Raw genomic sequence first — 23,551 nt, forward strand, 5'->3', positions numbered from 1 at the left:
GCAAATCATGCTACTTGGGAGGATCTTTCTTATGTGCAACAAGCTTATCCTGACTTCAACCTTGGGGGCAAGGTTGATTTTAATGGGGGAGGTAATGCCACAAGTGAAAATAGTACAAGGGCAATTCAGGAAAAGAACGTGGAGAAAAATAATTTTGTTAGAAAGAATGGACAGGTGTCAAATAATCCTATGATTGTGGACAACCAAAAAAAGTGCAAGAATGAGGATGACCAATTCACACATGAAAGATTATGTTATATAGTATCTGACTGGGGAAAGGAAGGATATGGGTATTGTTGCATTCTGTCTTTTCTCCTCTCTTGTCTCTGTAGTTGCTATCGTTGCATAGTAACCTTCATTTTCCTTATTGTAATAGAACCCGCAATACAATAATACATACAGAGAATTATCCATACTACCCATTTGCCCATTCAATCATTATTTCATTCCATAATTGATTGTCCCCCGTTACATTTGACATTGTACCCATTGAGACAGAACACCATGGCTGCATTACATGCATGAGTTTATAATCAAATAAGAAAGAAATATGATTAAAAAATGAAGAAAAAAAGATATGTAGAAATGTTATATTTTAAATAAATAAAAACAAAAAAAAAAACTCTCTCAACGAGCACACGAAGTTTGAGAGAAGAAACAAATATGAAGTATTTGCTGAAGCATTACGCACATTTTAATCGATTAATTAATAAGGGTTGCAATTATTTAAAGGTTGTTGGCAAATACTAGGGCACACCTACATTGAAAATGTTTGCTTAATCAAATATGCAATCCAAAAACTTTATTCACTAAATTAGAATTAACTTAAGTATCTTATATTTAACAAGTGCTTTAAGAGAGTAAGAAATTTAAAGTAAAAAAATTATTAAAATTATGGTAAAATATATTAAAATTATAATTTTGTTAACCTCAGTTTTAAAAATTGAGTTTAAGCATCTGCAAATAGAAAATTTTTATGAAAAAAATATACAGTTATTATATTAAAATTATAAAAATATAATAAATATTTCTCTTTCTAAAAAAATTTTACTATTATTAGTTGCTTATTCTTAGAGTTGAAGTTAATAAAATCTTTAAAATTATAGTTCTTCTCAAATTTTGCATTTTCTATAAATTTCTTCTCACAATATTTTATCCCAAAAAAAAAAAACATCTTATTAATTTAGACATATTTTTCAACATTTCGTATTGCTAGCCTATTTGTTTATATATTTTAAAAGATAAGTGAAATTAATGAAATTGAATATACTATTAATGTTAAACTCTTAATGTGATGCAAACGGCAAAAACATAAATAGGAAAGTAATGTCTTAAATATCGAACTTGTAGATATTAGTTTGGATTTTATTACCACATATATCAGTATCATCCGAAGTCATGATCATTGAAGTGCATAAATCAATTAATACGTGATTAATTCAGCTTACTTAATGATATCAAATTTAAACTCTAAATATATAACTATGTTAAATACTTTAAAAATCATCCATAATAATTAAAATAATCACCCTAAACCACCTTTATGTGCACTTTTTAAAAGGTTATATATGCATTATAATTAATTACATAATTAGTCACATAAATGATCGTAAACATGAGTGTGCCACACGATGAGGACTAACAACAATGCTAAAACGAAAATTCTACGTTAGGGATGTGATGACGCAGGTTCATATATATATATATATATATAGTTTTACATTTGTTTTAATGGTAAGAGACTTTGAGATATTATCAAGTTAATTTAAGTTTAAATGACTCAATTATTTTTTGCTTACGATTTATAATTATTACTGAATCGAGGGAGTTTTACCTTTACAAATATACGTAATAAAATAGCTTCATTCGATTGTTTCCGTTTATATAGATCTTATATATGTGTGTGTATGTATAAATTAAAGTATTTTATTTTATACCAGTAGACCGAGGCAAACCTAATGATTAATCATTAGTATAAGGATTTTTTAGTGAAATCAAAATAAAATATAATCGTGGCTTTTATATATATATATATATATATATATATATATATTAAATGCGTATCTATTTGTTTTGTTTTTCACATAGAAAATAATAGAAAATGAAAATACAGTAAGCGGTTATAGGTAATGCATTATTAAGAACAAAACTTATATCTTAAATCATATAAAAGAATCTACTTATAATGATATATTTTTTATACGCTTTGTCACAAAGATTCTATCATTATTAATAATCAATTTTTTAAAATGTTTGAAATATTAACTGAAAATATATAGATAATTCTATTTTTTATTTTAGTTTATTTAACCAGCTTAAAAAATTGTTTGACCAAAATGGATTTTTTGGCAAATAAATTTACTCTGGTGGTAGTGTTTTTTAAAATGTAACGGTTAAATTTATAAGCTCTTAATTTACCAATTTTAAATTTTTTCTCATAATTTTATTAGAAGTTCTCTTTTACCTTTTTTAATGTTTAAAAACCCTCAACACTCTCACACAGTCACTATCTTTTCACTCTCATCACACGACACCTTTTATTATTGATTTAATAATTTTTAATAACAATTTATCACTTTTAATTAATTAATTAATTATTCATAAAGATTAAAATCGACATTTTTCTTAATTTAGTTAGCAAAAGTTAACATGAATATGCATGGGGTGTAATATATACTGGACTTGTGTTTGGATTAATAGATTAAGAAAAAACAAAAGATTTTCTTGAGAAATATATTTCAGAAGTTATTATTTTGTTCGAAGGAAAAACTGTTATAAACAAACAATGACTTAAATAGACAGTAAACTTGAGAAAAAGGAAAAGAAATATTATTAAAAGAAAAAAGGGAGTTTAAAAAAAGTGAAACGACCTGCACAAACCGATAGTGGGTGGAGTTGACATGGCGATCCCTGCCGTCGACTCAAAAACACTGGAATGAGCGGTCCCACTCACGTAAAATAGAGATATTCCCTTTCGTTTTCCGACCCACCACTCGGTCACTCGCACACTCTCTTTCTCTTTCTGTATCTGCCTCTACTACTTGACTACTTCTAAAGACTAGGGGCCAAGCCACTCCAACCGCGTCATGCCACAGAATGCAAGTATTAAAGAAAAACCAAACACCAACATCTTTTAGTGGTCTTACACACACGCCGTTTCTTCTTTTTCCATCTCTCCTCCCAGCTTTAGCTAGGAAATCCCACACTACTAATATAAAACTCAACAACACACCCTTAAATTGTTTTATTTTACTTAAACACCATTCCATCATTTTTTGTTCTTCCTCTTAATCACTTGTGTTATATAGGTTCACCCATTACCAATTAAGCCCAGCTTAACATTTTGATATCTGCTGCGCAAGCCCTCCCTTCTCCTCTTTCTATTTCTGAGCAATCTCTTTACGCGTTCATGTCTCTCTCTCATAGATTATGAACACGTTCTCCCTATCTCTCGCCTCTTTGAAATTCAACTCGCTCTAAGTCTAAACCAAGCCAAAAATCCCTCTCGTAACTTTCCTCAACAACCTGTCCAGGTTAGCAACAAACGCCGAATAGCATTATACAATTAACAAATTCACGTTCCTTTTTGCTGTAAAGAAATAGAAAAACTTGAGTTGAAGAAAGAAATAGTTATTTAAAGGCCGATCCATATATTTCTTTGGGTTGTTTTGTCTTATAAATGAATGGTAATCCGAAACACGAGCGCCGATGGGCGTCCGACACTGTTCCCGGAAAAGCAACCGTCAGCGCCGGAACTTCGCCGGGAACTGAGTCCAATTCCGCTGCCGAGGAGTTTGTGGAGGTCACTCTCGATCTTCAAGACGATGACACCATCGTTCTTCGGAGCGTTGAGCCAGCCTCTGTTATTAACATCGACGACAGCGTCGCCGGAAGCGGATATGAAACTCCGGCGTCCGTTCCGCGGTCTCCAACGATCCGGAGGAGCTCGTCGAGAGGATTTCGGCAGTTCTCGCAGGAGCTGAAAGCCGAGGCAGTTGCCAAGGCTAGGCAGTTCTCGCAGGAGCTTAAATCGGAGTTGCGACGGTTCTCGTGGAGCCATGGCCATGCTTCGCGCCAGCTTTCATCTTCCTCTGCTCAGAACGGGACCGGCGCTGCCGCCGGTGGCGGATTTGAAACGGCGTTGGCGGCTCGTGCTCTCAGGAAGCAACGCGCTCAGCTTGATCGCACTCGTTCCGGTGCTCACAAAGCACTCCGTGGTCTGAAGTTCATCAGCAGCAAATCCAATGGCGTTGATGCGTGGAACCAGGTGCAGAGCAACTTCGATAGGCTTGCCAAGGACGGTTTCCTCTATCGCGCCGATTTCGCTCAATGCATAGGTCCGTTTCTTTTTCAAATCTCGTTTCGGATTCTTGCATTGTTCGTTTGAATCGTTTGAGTCCTTATCCTATATAGTTTCCCCTCCCTGTTTCATTGCATTGGATTTTATAGCTTAAAAATTGTCAGGATCTTACATACTTTGCTACTGTTTCTGTTGTTGGCTTCAAGTCTGTTTTTGTACTTTTTTGTTCCTGAAGGCATGAAAGAGTCCAAGGAATTCGCTTTGGAACTGTTTGATGCTCTGAGTCGCAAACGAAGATTGAGTATTGATAAGATCAGCAGAGATGAACTTTTCGAATTCTGGTCGCAAATTACCGATCAAAGTTTTGATTCGCGGCTCCAGATCTTCTTCGACATGTAATTATTCGGTCATTATTGTTATTGTTGAAATTCGATTTAATTAGTGATAAATAATCTTCCTCGTTTCCGTTTCCTTTCTTTAATTAATCTGGTGCTACCTAATATGAAATTAAACACAGCATTGTTAAATGTCACGTATATTTGCTTTATTATTTAAATACCTGTCAAAGCTTTGATGCTTTCTTTGCTTGTAATTCAATTATGATCATTGCGTGCTTTTTATTTTAAAATAATATTCTTAATCATCTTCACAGGGTGGACAAGAACGAAGATGGAAGAATCACCGAAGAAGAAGTGAAAGAGGTATAGAAGACTTTTATTTTATATTCCAAAACTGAAACTTTATCTCTCATGTTTGTATTCACTATTCAACTGAATTTTAATTTAAATACTCTTTTCCTTTTACTAATTTGTTTTTCTTCTTCATGTAGTGAACGTAATACTTTGCTTACATGGTGTCCACTAGAGTTTTAATTAATCAACATTAGGCTGGATTAGTTGAACTTAATTAAATGGTTACTAATAACTACGTCCAATGTTCAGTGTTCCAACTTATAATGTTTTCCATATTCTTGAACATAATATTAGTTGGTATATATTCAAGAGTTAGTGAACAATGTCTTACTTTTGCGGCTTTGGTCATACATATGGCGCTTTCATTTTTCTGATTTTACCAAATTCTTGGAATTTATAATGAAGACGTTATCAGTGGAGTTGGTGGGGGCGTAGTCGTCATTTTAAGCAAAACCTTTTCTTTTGTCCCGATATAGTTGTTTTCTCAAAGACGTAATATTTAGTGAAAAGTTCTCACATTAATTTTTAATTAACCAATTCTTGTTGCATCTATTGATCACAGATCATTATGTTAAGCGCTTCGGCAAATAAGTTATCCAGATTGAAGGAGCAGGCCGAAGAATATGCAGCTCTGATCATGGAAGAGTTAGACCCTGAAGGACTTGGCTACATCGAGGTGGGAAATCTTTCTGTTTTACTATGTAACGCATGCATACATTTATTCATATATATTCTGACTGCAATTTATTCATAATAATTAACCAGAATATAATGTGGTCGCATTATTTTTTTTTTCTACATCGTTTTTATGCTAATGAACAACGTTAATAGGGTGTACTGCACCATGAACGGGAATAACCCATTATGCCAGTCAAGTACATAATAAGTTAATAACGTTGTTTGCTATATTCACCGATAATGAGAAAATATAATTGTGTTGTGCTCTTAGCGTGTTAAAGCTTTTGGTTTGTCGTAGACATTGTTTTATATCAAATGTGTTTAACAATATTAATTTGTAATTTTTTTATAAACTAACAGAGTTGTTTAGTATATAAAAAATAAAAAAAATATATAACTTGAAAGTTAATTTATAAAGAGTTACTTTAAGTAACTTTTAGCTTATTAGAAATTGATTACTAATATTTTTTTAACTTTTAAAATAATTTATATTTATATAAAATAATTCTAATATTTTTTAATCATTTAATACAATTTTAACTAGTTACTTCTAAAACTTTTAACTAGTCACACAATTTATTTTTAATTTAATATATTAATTATAAACTATAAATTTCAATTATAAATCATAAATTTTTTAACTATTTTTATTGCGCAGAATCATAATTTTCATAAGATAACCATAACAGAAAACATTGTTTTTTTTCCTGAAATATTAGGTTTTCATATCATATTATATCGCAATTTTGATTATACAATTTAATAAAATCTCAAAATAAATAAAGTTTTAATTTTTACCGACAAATTGGTTAACAAATACTAACGAGTAAATATTAAATGAGAAGACAAGTTATTAATATATGAAATGCTGTATTGTTTAAATATTTGTTTCTTAATTTTTTAACAAATATTTTCATCGTAAACATTAGTGAAGGATGCTCGTTTGTCAGCTGTCCTACTTAGGTTTGTGTACCTTTTTGTCAGCGTTGGAGTAGGACCGTGCTTTTCTCAGTCAACAGTTGGGCTGAATTGTGTGATTGTGCAAATCACACGACATATTTAGTAGGAGTGGAGCCAGGAATTTAGATTAAGGGCTTGGTCAAAACTAAAGTGTTTTGTAATTTTCAAAAAATAACTATTTTATTATTTCATATTTACTTTTATATTGTATTTTATTAAAGTTAGTATGAGAAGTTTAAAAATATAATGTTATATATTAACAGTCTCTATAAAATATAGTTTTTTTTATCAAAAATATATATTACTATACAAAAAAAAATAAAATTTGCCGGTGGCCCCAAGATATGTATGCCATCCCACCCCTTCCCTCCCACACCCACCCCCCCCGCGGCGCCTGTTTCTAGAGTAGTTCGGCCGTGTAGGACAAAAAAGACAAATTAGGCATATTATAATCATCACAAAATGCCTTGCTGAATTTATAAAATGATTTGATGTGCTAAATCATTGCATCGTAGTGGTAAGTGTGCCCTCAATTTGCAGCTAAATTAAAAAAGGATCAATACCATTAGCCTTCGCTAATTTACGTCGCGGACGAAAACTCGGAAATGAAAAAGGGGTTATCGCCCTGACCATCTGCAATATTGACATTGTGATATCATATTCCTGCTGGGTCGTTTTTCTAAGGTACATGTTTCATCATGCTTCCGTTCCCAACTGGCCTTTCTGCTTCTTCGCCAGTTACACGCGTACACCTTACTCGACACGTATGCACGCGTGATGCATTCTGTTGTTCTTGTAATGCCAATAATGCATATAGTTGACATGCTGAAATATCTTTACACGATTCAATCTCTGATAGTTTTGCGGCATTATCGATGGTCATTATGTCATCGCAGCTATGGCAATTGGAGACGCTTCTTCTACAAAAGGACACGTACCTCAACTATAGCCAAGCTCTAAGCTACACAAGCCAAGCTTTGAGCCAGAACCTACAGGGGCTAAGGAAGAAAAGTCCTATACGTAGGATGAGCCGCAGATTGCTCTACTATTTGCAAGAGAATTGGAGGAGACTTTGGGTTTTAACATTGTGGGTTTGCATAATGATTGGGCTATTCACGTGGAAGTTTATTCAGTACAAGCATAAAGATGGATTTCAGATCATGGGTTACTGCCTTCTCACGGCTAAAGGAGCGGCTGAGACTCTAAAGTTCAACATGGCACTTATACTCTTACCCGTGTGCAGAAATACCATAACTTGGCTCAGGTCTACCAAGCTGGGTTATATTTTACCTTTCGACGACAACATCAACTTCCATAAGGTACGCACTAACGCCACCCGGGAGCCTGTTTAAGTATTGAATATTCACTTAACAGTGTAAGTTAGTGATCGCCACCAAAAACTGTAAATTCAAATTAATTTTTGGTCTTGTACATCATGATATCATTGTTTTTACTATTTATAAATTTAAAACCTGTAGTGATCAGTGGTAAATTGAAAAAAAAATGCCAACTAATATTAAACATGAGACGCGCAAATATATATAAAATAAAATTAAGTTTGAAAATGTTTTTATCTATAAAAAATATTATTTTTCTTTTAAATTTTATTTTTTTAGCCACCCTATGACATTTTTTTATAATTTTAAAATGTTAAAAACGGAACAAATTCAAATAAATACAAATTGTAAAAATAATATAGCAACGAAAACATATTTAAATCATAAAACAGTATAATGTCTTTAGAAATACTTCATAAAATTTGTCAAATCGATCATAATCTATAATATATATTATCAATAAATTACTGATGTAATTATATTAAACCTTTATTTTTAATTCTATATTAGCTTAATGAATGTGAATGTAATATAAAAATCCTTTCTCTGCCACAAATTTTTAAAAAATAACAAAAACATAATGGCTTATGTACCCCAATAGGCAGGTATATAATTTCCAAGTTCACTTTTTTTTTTCTTTTTTGTTAAGCTCCAAGTCTACTTTATTGATTCTTACAGACAATTGCTGGTGCCATCGTGATTGGTGTTATACTTCATGTCGGGGATCATCTTGCTTGTGATTTTCCAAGACTTGTAAATACGTCTGAAGAACGTTATGACAAGTATTTGAAAGGTGTATTTGGCCGCCATAAACCCACGTATCGAGACCTAGTTAAAGGCGCTGAGGGTGTGACTGGAATTTTGATGGTGGTTTTTATGGCGATTGCATTTACACTAGCAACCAAGTGGTTCCGCCGAAATCTCATTAAGCTGCCTAAACCATTTAGTAGGCTCACTGGCTTCAATGCCTTCTGGTATTCACACCATCTGTTTGTCATTGTATATGGTCTACTCATCGTCCACGGAATAAAGCTTTACTTCGTGCATAAATGGTACCTTAAAACGGTATATAATTTTTACCATCGTATTTCAATTATTTAGGAAATCTATCAAATGCTTTGTTTGCCGGTGATTAATAAGTCATGCACTGTTTTCCGTTTTCAGACATGGATGTATATTGCGGTACCTGTTTTACTTTATACGTCAGAAAGAATACTCAGATTCTTTCGTTCGGGTTTGTATACGGTTCGTCTGGTAAAGGTGAGCAGAGAAAGTGAACCGATCAGAGTTAGGCTCTGAAAGTAGATTTCAACTTCATAAATACGTTTTTATTACTTGTCTTGACGTACAATTGGCCTGGTCTATTTGTGAGCATTCAGACAGAAGATTCATACAAAAGTATATGTTAAAAACTATGAGGACCAAGAGTCCAAATCCTCAAAAGCCACACTAGCTTAATCACTTATAAATTTTGGAAAATGATTCTTTCACATCCCATTTGGGAAAAGAGCGATAGGAAGAAAAAGAAGAGAGGGAAAATAGAAAATGTGATGAATGAAGTGATAGAAAATAAAGAGAGAATTAGGAAGAAAAGAAGAATGAAAAATGGATGTAAGAGAAAATGAGTATGCAAATATAATAATTGATAAAATTTAATCATGTAAAGTGAACTTATGTTAACATCCTTTTTTAATGTGGAAAACATTTAGGTTGCCATATATCCTGGAAATGTTCTCACATTACAAATGTCCAAGCCTCCTCAATTTCGCTACAAAAGCGGACAATACATGTTTGTACAATGTCCTGATATTTCTCCGTTTGAGTGGTAAGTTGCATTTTAAATTTTTTTACATAAATTGCAATACCTACGGTGATTTTTGGCGTTAGAATTTACATTATGATTGATATACTGTTTTGGAAGTTAGTAGTGTGGATTAAATTGAACGAAATGTGGTGAAGCAATATGAATTTGGGATAATTAACCGTCCTCCCCCCATAAGACAGAGATCAAAGTGTAGTGTACTTTTGCCCCTGAGGCTCAGGTATATTGAACAGGAAAAGAAGAAAAAAGTGAAGTGATATTACACTTTAAGAGCAGTTAGGAGTCTTGATTTCGTTTCAGATCGAAACTTGCCATCATTGCTCAATTAGTGTCGGCATCTAACAGTAACATGGGACAATATATATATGACAGGCATCCGTTTTCTATTACCTCAGCCCCTGGCGATGACTACCTGAGTGTTCACATTCGGCAACTGGGTGACTGGACACAGGAGCTTAAAAGGGTATTCTCTGAGGCCTGTGAGCCTCCTGTATCTGGGAAGAGTGGGCTTCTCAGGGCTGATGAAACGACTAAGAAAAGGTACATGTTGCGCTTGCCATATTTTTTTTTGCTTTGCCTTTTAATTTTCAATCTTCAGGTAGTCAGGACAAGCAATCTATACTTAATTTCCTGCCTACTTCTTGTTAAACATTGATACAGTTTGCCAAAGTTAAAGATAGATGGACCTTACGGTGCGCCAGCACAAGATTATGCAAAATATGATGTTTTGTTACTTGTTGGTCTTGGGATAGGGGCAACACCTTTCATCAGCATTCTGAAAGATCTTCTTAACAACATCATCAAAATGGAGGAGATGGCGGTGAGTTTCAGCACTACGTCATATTAATTATTGAACATGCAGATAACAAAGTAGTTACATATTCATGTTATATATCAATTGGCTGTGGTGTCTGATGTATTGCATACGAATTGTTATCCTGATCATTATTTGAACATCTGTATGTAAATTTAGTACGATAAAAAAGTAACACTCAGGGTTACTTCTATTCAGGATTCAATATCTGATATCAGTAGAGGTTCAGACCTTAGTGTTGGGAGTGCTGATTCACCGTCTCTTAATAAAATTGCGCCAAAACGGAAGAAAACATTGAAGACCACCAATGCTTATTTCTACTGGGTTACAAGAGAGCAAGGCTCTTTTGATTGGTTCAAAGGAGTCATGAATGAAGTAGCAGAGCTTGATCAAAGGGTACTTGTTATTGTAGAAGATTTATTTATCTTATTGATACTTCGTCCTGAAGAACTATTAGCATTCCTTTTCCCTGCTGCAAGATGAATAAGAATTATTTACAATGGTTAATGTCAAATTATGGACTTCAGGGTGTCATTGAGATGCACAACTACTTGACTAGCGTATACGAGGAAGGGGATGCTAGATCCGCGCTCATCACCATGGTGCAAGCACTCAACCATGCCAAAAATGGAGTTGACATAGTTTCTGGGACTAGAGTAAGCCTTCAACTTTTGTTATTTTTCATTATGTATCAAAATTTTCTACACAATCGTTAGCACCAATTTAATGTCCAAGTCGGGAGTAAGTAAATTTAAAACCGCATGCTTCTTTGGATTTCTCGTGCCAGGTGCGAACTCATTTTGCTAGGCCTAACTGGAAGAAGGTTTTCTCTAAAATATGTTCCAAGCACTGCAATGGACGAATAGGTCAGTCAGTCTCCATTGAGCATATTTTGGTACTCGGTAGAATATTTTTAAAATTTATCGTTTAAGTATCAAATAAATAATAGACATGATGATATACATTATCATTATCTTTATTACTTTTATATTTTTGATATGCATGCATTTAAAAATTTTCTTTCAAAATAAAAAATATCAAGAAGTTATCCCATTTTATTATATACAAAAGCGTTTTTTTTTTTTTCATTTTTTCCTTTCTTTTTCTTCTGCTGACATTATGGTCATCCTGGTTCCTGTCAGGGGTGTTTTATTGTGGCGCACCAGTCTTGGCCAAAGAGCTTAGCAAGCTCTGCTTCGAGTTCAATGAAAAAGGGCCAACGAAATTTGAGTTCCACAAGGAGCATTTCTAGGGAATTTGGACGGAGCTCTCCCAACTCTACTTGAAAGTTAACACAGTCACGCACAACCTAAACCCGTCATTTTAGCAACTTGGCGTGGCCAGATTATATGATTATGTTCAATAAGCTAAAACCTTTTTTGTATAGATTTGAAGTATTGTACATACCGCCCAGCAAGATTGCTTGGTATTTCACCATACATGTGGCCACATAACTAAAGAGATAAGCGCAGCAGATGTACCGTGCACCGCCTAAAGTGCGATACAGCTACGTTGGAGGCGTTGACCTGATTGTGGAGCCACCTGGATTATTGGCAGATAGATCCACATTGAATTGGATATGGACATTCTTGAAAAGGTAATAGGAAATAAGGGGACTAAGGAATTCGATTGGGGTGCCTTTCTGAGAGTAACTTCCTCATTTTCCTTCGAGGGGATTCTGGGAATTCTAGAAAACTGAGAGTGATACGAATGACTCACCTCTGCTTCTGTTTGGATTCCTTGGGGGGGGGGGGGGGGTTTGTATCTCTGTAAATGAGACTGGTATAGTTTTTTCTTTTTTTTCAAAGTGACCATAATTTTTAACTCTTTTTTTTTATCATACATTTGATAAAACTAGTGGCAAACACGAATTAGACGATTGAGTTGAATCAACTGATGGAATATCACTCTGCTCATCTGGTCAATCCTAACGTTAGAGTTATTTGCACGTAGTTGACGAACCAGATCAGAAGTATATGGATGGAAAATTGGGCCCGCCCTGGCTTTCTCACGAGCCACCTCGCGTATAGAACACTAAAGCATGAAAATTGTTCAGTAAGGTTCAATTTGGGTATTTTTCATTTTATTTATTCAAAACTTTGAATATGATTTGACACGTTCTCAATAAATGCGATTTGAATCCGAGTTTGAAAAGGATGCGTACGAAAAAAAAGCCTAAATGCATAATCTCTTCTGCATAAAGGACAGTGGGTTTTATTATGTCAACTGTCAACTGAAGTGAAGTACTGTAAAGAACATATGTAGTTGATTACTACCGATGTAAATTTGATGATGCACTTTATACGCCTTTTAAAACATAAAATGGATGTAAAAATTAAATTTAGTATGCAAGGATTGCAACACACAAGAAAGTTACAAATAAAGCAGGCACTTCTGTCAGGAAAGTGGTACTTTATTTACTTTTTTATACATGAGGAATAGATGAGTCATTTCTATATATAAAGTGTGAAAGACTCGTTTAAAAAGATACAATGTTCTTTGTCATATATCACTGGCACTGTTATTTTATTTTATTTTTATTACTATGAATAGTATGGATGTGGAGGACAGGGATAGCTCGGGCGCACCCAAAAAATAAAGTAAACGGTCAACTGAATCTAGCGTAAAATGTCAACCCAATGGGCCAAAATGATAGCTATTTTTCCTACGCCCGATGATATTTTTGCAATCTTATATGGGGTGTTGTTTAAGTACAAAGAAAAGAGAGATAAATGAAATGTAAGAAACAGGTATGAAAATATTATTATTAATTTTCAACTTCAGCAGTAAAAGTTTTTTCAGAACAGAGAAATTTTTTTCACTATAACAAGCAAATGAAAATCAGTCTGTGATGGACCCCAAAAAAAAAAATGACGGTCAACGAAGATCAATATAGCATGTCTCTTTGATTGAGTCAACAAATAAGGGAAATAAGATGGATACATTGGTGGAGGAAATTTTATGGTAACTGCTAACGTTAGAATTCCCCTGGTTAAATTTGGTCATTTGATGTTTATCTCCTCTTGCCTTCCCCACCAGTGTTAAAAATTTATATTTCGAATGCGAAGCTTGGTCTTCATGACCAAATCAAATATAATTAATTGTCACATTCACAACCGGCGTAAATCAATAAGATACAGGGAAGAAACTTGGTCTAATTTAATTTGTTACATAACTCATTCGCCGATCTGTTATTAAGCATTATTTCACAATTCATTCTGATGAGGCCGGATTGTCGTTTCCTCCACGGCTATTTCTAGAATCCTTCAAATTCACTTATCTTAAATCACCATCTTCATTTTTAATAGATAATTAATTCATAATTTAGTCATTCCCTTCCCTTCCCTTCATTTCAAGCAAGACCCAATTTAGTCAACATTCAAACCGTGCCATTAGTGGAAGCGCGTAGAGAAAAACATCAACCATGGACCGACTCCAATGAGTCCTTAATGCTTAAAGTTGAAGGTCAAGACACAAATCTATCCTTATCAACGTAGAATCAACCATTTGAAAACGTTCCATAATGGAAATGCATCTAAATACCCGCTACCCAATAACTAATATACCATAATGTATAGTAGCATAAAGACCCCGTTAGATTAAAATCAACAAAACCACATATCACTATGGCTCAGAACCAAACTGAACAATTCAAGCCCTTAGCTCCATTCATATCATCAACTCATCACTTCAGCAGACAAGAGGATCAAAACATTTCCCAACAAAAAATCATTCGTGCAAAAAAGTTCATAAGATGCTGTGGCTGTGTCACTGCCCTTTTAGTGATATCTGTAGTCATAATATTAGTGTTGGGCTTCACCGTTTACAATGTGAAAGAACCCGAAGTGAGGATGAACGGGGTTACCCTTCTCAATGGATCTTTTGCCGACGGTGCTACTAATAACATTACACTTCTTGCAGATGTCTCTGTGAAGAATACAAACGATTTTACCTTCAGGTTTGGAAACGCCAATACCACTGTTTACTATGATGGCATGGGAATAGGTAAGGGTTTTTCTCCACCGGGTAAGGCCAAGGCCAGAAGGACGATAAGGTTCAACGTGACCATGCAGATTGTGACACAGAAGCTTTTGGCTGTTCCAAGCTCGATGATTGACCTCAAGGATCAAGCTTTGAATCTCAGTAGCTATACCATGATAGATGGCAAGGTGAAAATACTTAACCTGTTTATGAGGAAAGTTGAGGTTGAGTTGAATTGTACGGTTCAATACAATATCACCACTGGTTTTATCTCCAATGGTGACAATTGCCTCAGACGTGTTGATATTTAGGTTCCAGAGAAATGCGATCAATTTTCTTTTAAATATACTCTTCAATGCATTTTTTTGTTATTAATTTATTTTTTAAAAAGTTGAAGTGTTTATTTTATAAATTAATTATTTTTTATAAATTATTTTAACTTTTTAAAAATAATTTAATTATAAAAATGTGTTAAAAGAGTATATTCAAAAGAATGTTGTAATAGTTTAGTTTTTTGAAATGAATCTATTAGGCTAATGATATAGTTTTGTACATTATTGCAAAAGTGCAACAGGTCTGTCTAGTTTGTTTCTCAAATGAGTAGTTAGAGATGCTTCATCGATATCTTAGTTTGTATTTTTTTAACCCTTCTCTATTTAACTTTTGCAATTTGATGGTGTATTGATATTATTGTTGATGTCTTAATGCTATGAAAAGAAATTACTTTATCATTACAATGATATTTTGGGAGTAAAAAAATCCACACTTAAATTATATCTTATTATCTATGATTTGAACTAAGTAATGTTATTTATATTAAAAAAATTACAATAATTTATAAATAACATAGAAAAATTACAAAATTAGGAGAAAAAGTGTAGAATAAAATATGTGATGTGATAAAGAAATATACAGGGAAAAAAATAAATGTGTAGAAATGGTTGTGAAAGCTAAGTTATTGTTTCATTTGTTTTTAATTTAGGTTAATAACAACTCTTAGCCATATGATAAATTTTGTTAACTACTGTCTTGGATCATATCATTTGTATTTTAAAATAATGCATATTTCCTAAGATAGTTATTAATCAACAAATTATCATAATAGAATGACTTTATTCAAGAAAAATATCTTCTTCAACAGAATTAAATCTAGTTATTAATTATTTCAGCATTTAAATAAATACTAATAAACAAGGATATTACTAAAAGAATACTCAATTATTCTTTAATTATTTTAAAATTTTAAATACGTTTTAATTCCTTAAAAGTATCGTAATATTTTTAATATGCTTCATATTGTTCATATTTAAAAAAGTTAATTATTGTAACCTGATTCTATAAACGGAAAAATAAATATGCTGTAAATCAATTTCTATGTCCACTAACCTGCATTCACATCATTGTTTTATGAGATTCTGTCCATTCAACATTTCAACTGCGTATAATATATTCTTAGTTTAAATTTGATATTTTTAAGAATTATTAAGGTTGAAATTTTAATATTACACCGTGTAAAAAAAATATGATATGTGCTCTCCGAGGAACTTGATGTATATAATTTTTGGACAATCAAACGGTATTATGGAACAGGTTGCTTTTGCTCCTTATCTCCACAAAGCGATGTTACTCTTAATGGTGTGTTTTTTTTATTATTATAATATAATTTAATAATTTAATGAATGGTTTGGTACTCAGACCACTGTGAAATTAGAATATTTTAATATAATTGAAACTCAAATTTAAGATAATAAATTAAATTAAAATAATTTTAAATCAGCTGATTTATATGTTAAATGGTCTTTTCAGTATATTTTGAAAGTAAAAAAATAAGAAGATATATTCTTATTTTTTATAATTTATTAAAATAAATAATATATTAATATTAATTTAATAAATTATTATTATTTATTTTTATAAATATTATATAACTCTTAATTTTTAAGGAAATATTGTTGTCTCCCTTTCTCTCTCTCTCCAAGATCTTTACTCCAAATAAGGTTACAAGAAAAAACAATCAGCTACTTTGGTTGGTCATGCATGAAGCACTCATACAAATAAGCTTCGCTATCGATCTTTGCAACTACCAAGTGTCCTCACTTGCATGAATTTGGCTTCTGAAACCACGAACCCTTCGTTTTTCTTCTGAAACCAGAGCTCCTCTGTTCATTTCAGCCTGGGACGATGCATTTGGAGAATGAGGTGTGACATGTTCTTTTACCAAACTAAATGGGAGTTCACAGCAAGATTGCTTTAGATTTTTTTCATTGATTTGAAGTTAAATTTTAAATTTTTATTTGAGGATAATATTCTAATTAAAATTAAAAAATTGTTTTTTAAAATAAAATTATTTCTTGATATGCAACTTAGACTCAAATTTCAAGAATATTTCATAACCCTGTTATTATATCTGGCTATTTCTTATCTCGCAACTTAATAAACATATATATATATATATATATATATATATATATTATTTCATCCACACTAATCAGCAAGAAAATAAAATTATTGATACTTACATCATGCTGACACATCACTCTCTGTTGTGCTGTAGTTGTGCATCACCTCTCACTATGCACTGTCAACAACATATTGCCATCTGATATCTGATTTATTCCTAATTATTTCTTTATGATATACATACTGAGTTTAGTATATATAGTAATATTCTCTTTTGGGAGAAGATTTTTGGAGGGGAAGGGAGATGAGGGTTTATTTTTTAATTTTATATTAGAAAAAATATTATTTAAGAGGATAAATATATTATTAATATATTAAAATTTTGTTATTATCTTAATTTTTATTTTTTTAAAATTATTAATTTTAAATATATTTATTTAAAATATAAACATAAGCCTCCTTCCTTTCCCCTCTAAAAATTCTCTTCCAAACATATCCTAAAACATGTTTGATCTATTGATATTGAACTTGCAAAAAAATAGACTTAAATCACTTTTAAAACATGTATCAATGCTTGCATGTATCTCATTAAATACAAGAAAGATTAAACACTAGTAAAATGAGAATATACACGTATACATTCGTACATTTTAAAAAGTTTTTTTTTATGTTGTTTAATTTTTAAAAAAAATTTAATGGGACAGAAAATAGAATTAAACAATAAAAATAATAGATCTTTTAATTTCAAAAATATTTAAAATTTGTTAATAATGATATACAAATATTCTATCATATTTAAGATTAATTAAAAAATTATTTATTAAAATAATTAAAAGAAAACCCTAAACCTATCTCTCTTATTATGTAATTAATAAAAGATACGTGGCTAAAAAGGAGGACTACATAAAAATTTATTTTACTTATAAAAACATTAAAAATTTATTTTACTTAAAATTAATTATACTTATAGAAAGTATTTTAAAAAATAACAAAAAAATTCATTTTTGAAGATCATTTTATATTTTAATAATTATTGCGACACTCGGAGAGGAAACAAACATCCACTAAATATATTAAGATTTTTTGAAAAAAATTATAGTTGATTAACTATTACCAAAATGTTTTGCTTTGATTAAACTCTATGACTATTAATTTTAGATTTATTTTATGATTAATCAGATACACTAGCATAACGTATGTACTAATTCTATTTTTTTAATTAATATCAAGGATTTTTTTATTTATATTTATTTTATACGTTTATTATTTGAAAATAAAAATATCAATTATTATTTATAATTATAATTTTATCTTTTCATTTATTAAGAAGGAGAGAGAAAGATATTGCTAAGAATTTTAATTTTTTGTTAATTTTATTGTAAAAAATAGTAATAATATTTTATTAAAAAAATTAAATCAAGTTATTCAAATGAGTTAAGAACGAGTGGATTATGAAATTAAAATTTAAAATTTAAATTTAGCATTAAAAAATTATAAATTTTTTAATAAGTTATATATTTTTTTATAAATAAATCATATTTTTTAAAGTTAAATTATTATTTTTTTAATTCCATACTTTATACTTATGTACTTGATATTGAACATTTACTCTAATAATATAAATAAACTTTAGTTTGAGTATAAGTATTAAATGCATTAATTTATGAGTATTTTAAAACAAAATTTATTAACTTTAATTTTTATATTAAATTTTTTAGAAATAATTTTTTTTTTATTTAGTAGTGACGTGCTATACATTTAACATCTCATGTCAATAACTATTTTGAAGTAATATGTAATATAATATAATTTGATGTATATCGTGTGATTGTTAAATATTTTATTCTAAAAGCTAAAACTTTATTAAATTATATTTACAAAACTAAAAAAAGATTTTACTTATGACTATTTAGTTGCTTATAAAGTCAGCATTTTTCATACTTCATGGATAAAAATGATAATTTTACATCTTCCTATAACATTAAATATATATATTTTTTACTCAATATTTTTATTTAAAATATTAAGTAGATTGATTGAAAGATATTGTAGAAAAAGATAATAATATCATTTCTTTTCTTTTCCCTTTCCTGTAACTGATATAACAGTTAATGTTTGGTATAATAATTGGTTGTTAATTCTACTATCTTACTAATAAATATAGCAAAAAGTGAGAGACTGAGGCTGTGAGTGGCTCCATGTTAGTACTCACTTTAATCGATGTTCCATAAAATGAAAAAATATGAAAGCAATTTAACATACGTCGTGATTCATGCTTTTAATTAAATGATCGACCACTATTTTTAGTTGTTTACGTGCATTTAACAAGAAACAAAAGAGGGAGCTGGATAGAAATTTATTAAGTTTTGAAATTACGTTATGGTGTTCTATTTATTATAAGTCTCATTACTTAATTATTATTTTTTTAAAAATTAAAAGTAGTGTTAGAGCTGGATCGACCTAAGGTGACCAACTCAGAGTAGATGAATCGCGACTAAGAGAGTCAACGGTATAAATTTATGATTAATATGAAATTGAACCATAAAAAAGAAAAACGATGATACTAATGACACATATAAAGAGTATAAACAGCTCAAAAAATATCGTTAAATGGATGATAGTTCACGTAATGTAAACTACAAATACTTGTGATAAAAAAAAGATTTTGCTATAGAAGGAGTCAGATAAAAAGATAAAAATTTATAAAAAGATAAATCCATATATTTACTGTCTTTAACGATTTGAGATTACATTTTGATGTCCTCCTTATTATAAAACTCTCTACCCAGTTACTCTTGAAAATATAAACCAAAAGTTGAGTCCCCACCTTTCTTCTTCACATCACTTCACAAAGTACATTGCAATGCAGTGGCAGTAGGAGTTGGAGCATTTCAGTTGAAGGTGATGATGCATTTGGGGATAAAATTGATGAGAGCATGTTGTTACTTAATGGATAGATGTTAATAGAAATGCAAAGATTGTTCCCAAAACAGACACAGCTTCGCCCATTCCAATAGCTGAAAGGCATGAGAGATGTTGGAGAGTGAAAACATTAACCATTTCCTTTCCCCCAAAAGAAAATCTTACTTTCACTGCTCATCAGTCATGTCCCTTTCCTTTCCCCCTTCTCTCACCGCATTTCCCCTCGTCTCGACTAACTATCACTCCTAATTATTCTTATTATTTTTCAACTTTATCAATTCTACACCAATCATTATCAGTTCAACCCCTTTTTTTTTGTCTCTTCTTGTTTTTCTTTAATCGACAAGCACCCAACCAGGTTCCCGAGGATAAGCATTGTCAACATTTGAGGTTACGAGGATAAGCATTGTCAACATTTGAGGTTTAGAGTTGGACCAATCCCCAACGTTGATAAAGTTATTACTTGACGCTCATATTATTTTTCTTCATATGCATAACGCATCAACTTTAACACTTTTTTTTAAACAAACAATAACAATTATTATTCATTAAATTAAATTACTTTATTATTAATAAATAATAATATAAATAACTTTTATAGACAATGTTAGCATTATTTTCTAATTGAAATTAATTTTTTTAATAATTTGTATAATAAAATTTGATATTGATTCAATATTAAATACTAGTTATAAAAAAAACTTTAATTTTAATTTAAAAATAACACTAACAATACAATTAAATTTTTATAAAACCCTAATATTTTTACTATAACATTACTTATCTCTTTTTTATATCACGACACCTTATTTATCACATTTATTATTTCTCTCTTTCCTATTCTTATTTTTTCGTATTGCAGATGTTACAAGGGATGTTTATTAAATATTCTTTTAGTTTAAAATTTATAAATTTTAAAATTATATAAAACATTGAATAAGAATGTGATAATTCAAAGTTACCATTAAAACATGCCAATTTTAATTTCTAAAATTAAAGTAGCACTGGTGAACACTTTGAGTCTATAGCAATGAGCGAGTCTCAACACCCTCAGTCAAGACTCGAGCAAGAAGAAAACCGATTATTTAGGCAAAAATATGGAATTGACATAACCTAATAATAATGGACCACGAGGTGTTGGTTCAAAAGTGGTGCTTCTGCTACTGCCTAGATATACACAGCAAAGATCTGATTCTTATTCACTTTCTCAGAAAGAAGAGCTTTCCAACACACATTCACACTCGTGGAAATGCAAAACAGAAACACCACTCAATTGGCGAATGATCTTCATTCATCGTAAAACGGCTATTGTCTCTTGCAGCTAGCCCTGCCATGACTACTCGTTTTTTTTACCATTCTTCCCAAAACCTGATGCCGTCAGACCGAGAAAATATATTGTACTCTCACGCAATTATCATATAATATGACAAAATTTTAATATTTTTTATTAATTAGAAAACATAATTACATATCAGATTAACCTACCCCAAACTACCCAATAATTACGACATCTTCCTATGTACAAGCTACATTTTGAAGACAGCTCATTTGTTGCTTAACATCTCAAAGCCACTACTTTTATCCTTCATTCGTAGAATTTCTAGATAATTCCGGAGATATATCCTGCAATGAATCGCTTACACATCCTGCCAGCTCAGAAGACTCGCATTCTGTATCTACCAAAAACAATTCAATTCAAGCAATGTAAAACTCTTCAATTCAACAACTTTAAGGCATTGAGAAAACTGCAAAGAAATTCTTTTGAAAAAAATGGAAAACAATAATTTACCTCTAGAAGCATTGAAGGATCTCTTGCAATGCAAAATAGCACCCTGAATCCCATCCTGTTGCTGCAACAGCGAATCATCACGCCGCCTCGAAGAAACTAAAGCTGCCGCCGCCGGGGTCGGTGTCGCCGCCGACGAAGACGCCGAACGACTCTTCCCCAAATGCTTGCACACAACTCGTAGCCCTGCAGGCAGAGGAATGTTCCCCTGCTTCTGACCCTTCCCGTTGGTTCCCGCAGTTTCAGAACTTTCAGCTTCCGTCTGAGGCTTCTCCGCCACCCCCTTGGCCGGAGAAGACTCCGGCTGTGGCGTTTCCGCTTTATCTGACTCAGGTGTGCTCGCGTTGAGCTGCTCAGAGAACCTTCTAGAAACCTTAACGTAAAGAGGTTTAACCATTTTAAAATACTTGCGCATTAAGCGATTTTCGTCGGAAGCAGAAGAAAGTGATAGCGTCTCTGTTTGTGACTGCGACTCCTGTGTGTTCTGAGAAGGTTTTCCTTTTGAACTGTTATCTCTGGTGAAGAAAGACAGAATGGGAGCTTCTTCAACCTTGAATTTCACTGTAAAAAGCTTTCTCTGTTGCGACTTCTTGGGCTGTGAGTCAGAGGCGTTGGGCTCTTTGTCGGAGACGACGTTGGGCTTTGATTTCTTGAGGCCCAACATGAAGACGCGGAACTTGGTGGCGGATTTGAAGAAGGAGGCAGTGAGGTGAGGCTTGGAGTTAGGTTCGGAGTGGGAAGGTGAGGGCGAAAGGTTAGGGTCATTGCTGGAATTGGAAGGGGAAATGGTGAACTTGAACTCACTCTCTGACTCTGACTCTGACTCTGAGTCATCGTTGTCGTTGTTATTAATATCATCGTCGCCTAGGTCGTCGTTTAGATTTTCATTAGCGTCTTCAGAGTCGTCGGGTAGAGTGAACTCTAAGTCGAAGAAAGGGCCATCGTCGGTGTCGTCTTGGTGGGTTTGGATGTCGCTTAGAGGTAGTGTGGGTGAGGTAGGTGTGAGAGTGAGTGCGGCACCTCCTTTCCAGTATTTGAGAAAGCTAAAAGCTTCCATGGTTGGGAAAGCCAGTATAAGTGGAATACACAGAAAAAGGAGAATAAAGAAAATAAATGGGGTGTTGAGAAAATAAGGGAAGGGTGAATGGAGGTTGCAGTGGCTGCAGAGAGCGAGTGTTTTTGGCTATGCCTTTATTTTGTCTGCTTCCTGAACTGCAGGTGACTCATGTGAGACAAGTCAGAGTAAAATTGTATTTTCATGGGAATCAATAAAGAGTAAAGTATAATTTATAAAATAATTTTTATGTTTTTTAAGATTCAAGAATCAAGTACACTCTTTTATTAAATAGGAAATTAATTAAATAATAGTTTTGATAAATTTTCTCTGCTTTGAAATTTAGAGGAAAGGAGAGTAAAATGTAGATGTTAAAATTTCTTCAAACTTAATTTCTTCTCCCTTTAAATCGGATGGTTTTAAGAGGAAAATTATTTGCATTATTTATTTATTCATTTTATTTACTTTTAAAAAACATAATAGTAAATTATTTTTTTATTTTATATTTTTTTATATGTTTAATTAGTGGTTTCAATTAACTTATAATTTATTAACATATATTTTTTGGACTAAACAAAGGTGCTTGATAAGAAAACTTTTCATAAATTCATAGTCTTTTTTAAACACTATTTTAAATTATATATAATTTTATATCTTACTATTTTAAATCTTCGCTTCTAATGTTTTAATAAAATGTCTATTGTGTATATCGAATAAAATAGATTATAACTTACAAGAGCATGGGAACAACCTAATTAAATTATCATAAATATTTACGTTATTTTATAGACATCAACTTTATGTC

General features: G+C 31.8%; 3 protein-coding genes across 5 annotated transcripts; 2 read left to right on the top strand and 1 right to left on the bottom strand.

Annotated features, from left to right (window-relative positions):
- Positions 1-3,135: 3,135 nt before the first annotated feature.
- Positions 3,136-12,213, top strand: LOC113853990 (respiratory burst oxidase homolog protein A). Of its 3 annotated transcripts, none has more exons than XM_027484759.1 (14): positions 3,136-4,337; positions 4,536-4,695; positions 4,953-5,001; positions 5,555-5,668; positions 7,527-7,949; positions 8,646-9,032; positions 9,132-9,227; positions 9,677-9,792; positions 10,162-10,329; positions 10,450-10,609; positions 10,802-10,999; positions 11,131-11,259; positions 11,391-11,469; positions 11,746-12,213. In XM_027484759.1, the coding sequence occupies exons 1-14, from the start codon at positions 3,680-3,682 to the stop codon at positions 11,853-11,855; spliced, it is 2,847 nt and encodes a 948-aa protein (XP_027340560.1). In that variant the 5' UTR covers positions 3,136-3,679; the 3' UTR covers positions 11,856-12,213. The 3 variants fall into 3 exon arrangements, with proteins under 3 accessions (XP_027340560.1, XP_027340562.1, XP_027340561.1); XM_027484761.1 differs by having other exon boundaries at positions 3,267-4,337; positions 10,162-10,338; positions 10,450-10,613; positions 10,827-10,999; XM_027484760.1 differs by having other exon boundaries at positions 3,267-4,337; positions 10,450-10,613; positions 10,827-10,999.
- A 2,016-nt stretch (positions 12,214-14,229) lies between these two features.
- Positions 14,230-14,895, top strand: LOC113856673. Its single transcript, XM_027488626.1, has one exon. The coding sequence runs from the start codon at positions 14,230-14,232 to the stop codon at positions 14,893-14,895; it is 666 nt and encodes a 221-aa protein (XP_027344427.1).
- Positions 14,896-21,484: 6,589 nt separating this feature from the next.
- On the bottom strand, positions 21,485-22,749 carry LOC113855748 (probable membrane-associated kinase regulator 2). Its single transcript, XM_027487379.1, has 2 exons — positions 21,696-22,749; positions 21,485-21,582 (listed from the first exon to the last, which is right to left on the bottom strand). The coding sequence occupies exons 1-2, from the start codon at positions 22,747-22,749 to the stop codon at positions 21,485-21,487; spliced, it is 1,152 nt and encodes a 383-aa protein (XP_027343180.1).
- Positions 22,750-23,551: the final 802 nt, after the last annotated feature.

Source organism: Abrus precatorius, unplaced genomic scaffold (assembly GCF_003935025.1).
Source record: "Abrus precatorius isolate BTA unplaced genomic scaffold, Abrus_2018 Scaffold11, whole genome shotgun sequence".
NCBI lineage: Eukaryota > Viridiplantae > Streptophyta > Magnoliopsida > Fabales > Fabaceae > Abrus > Abrus precatorius.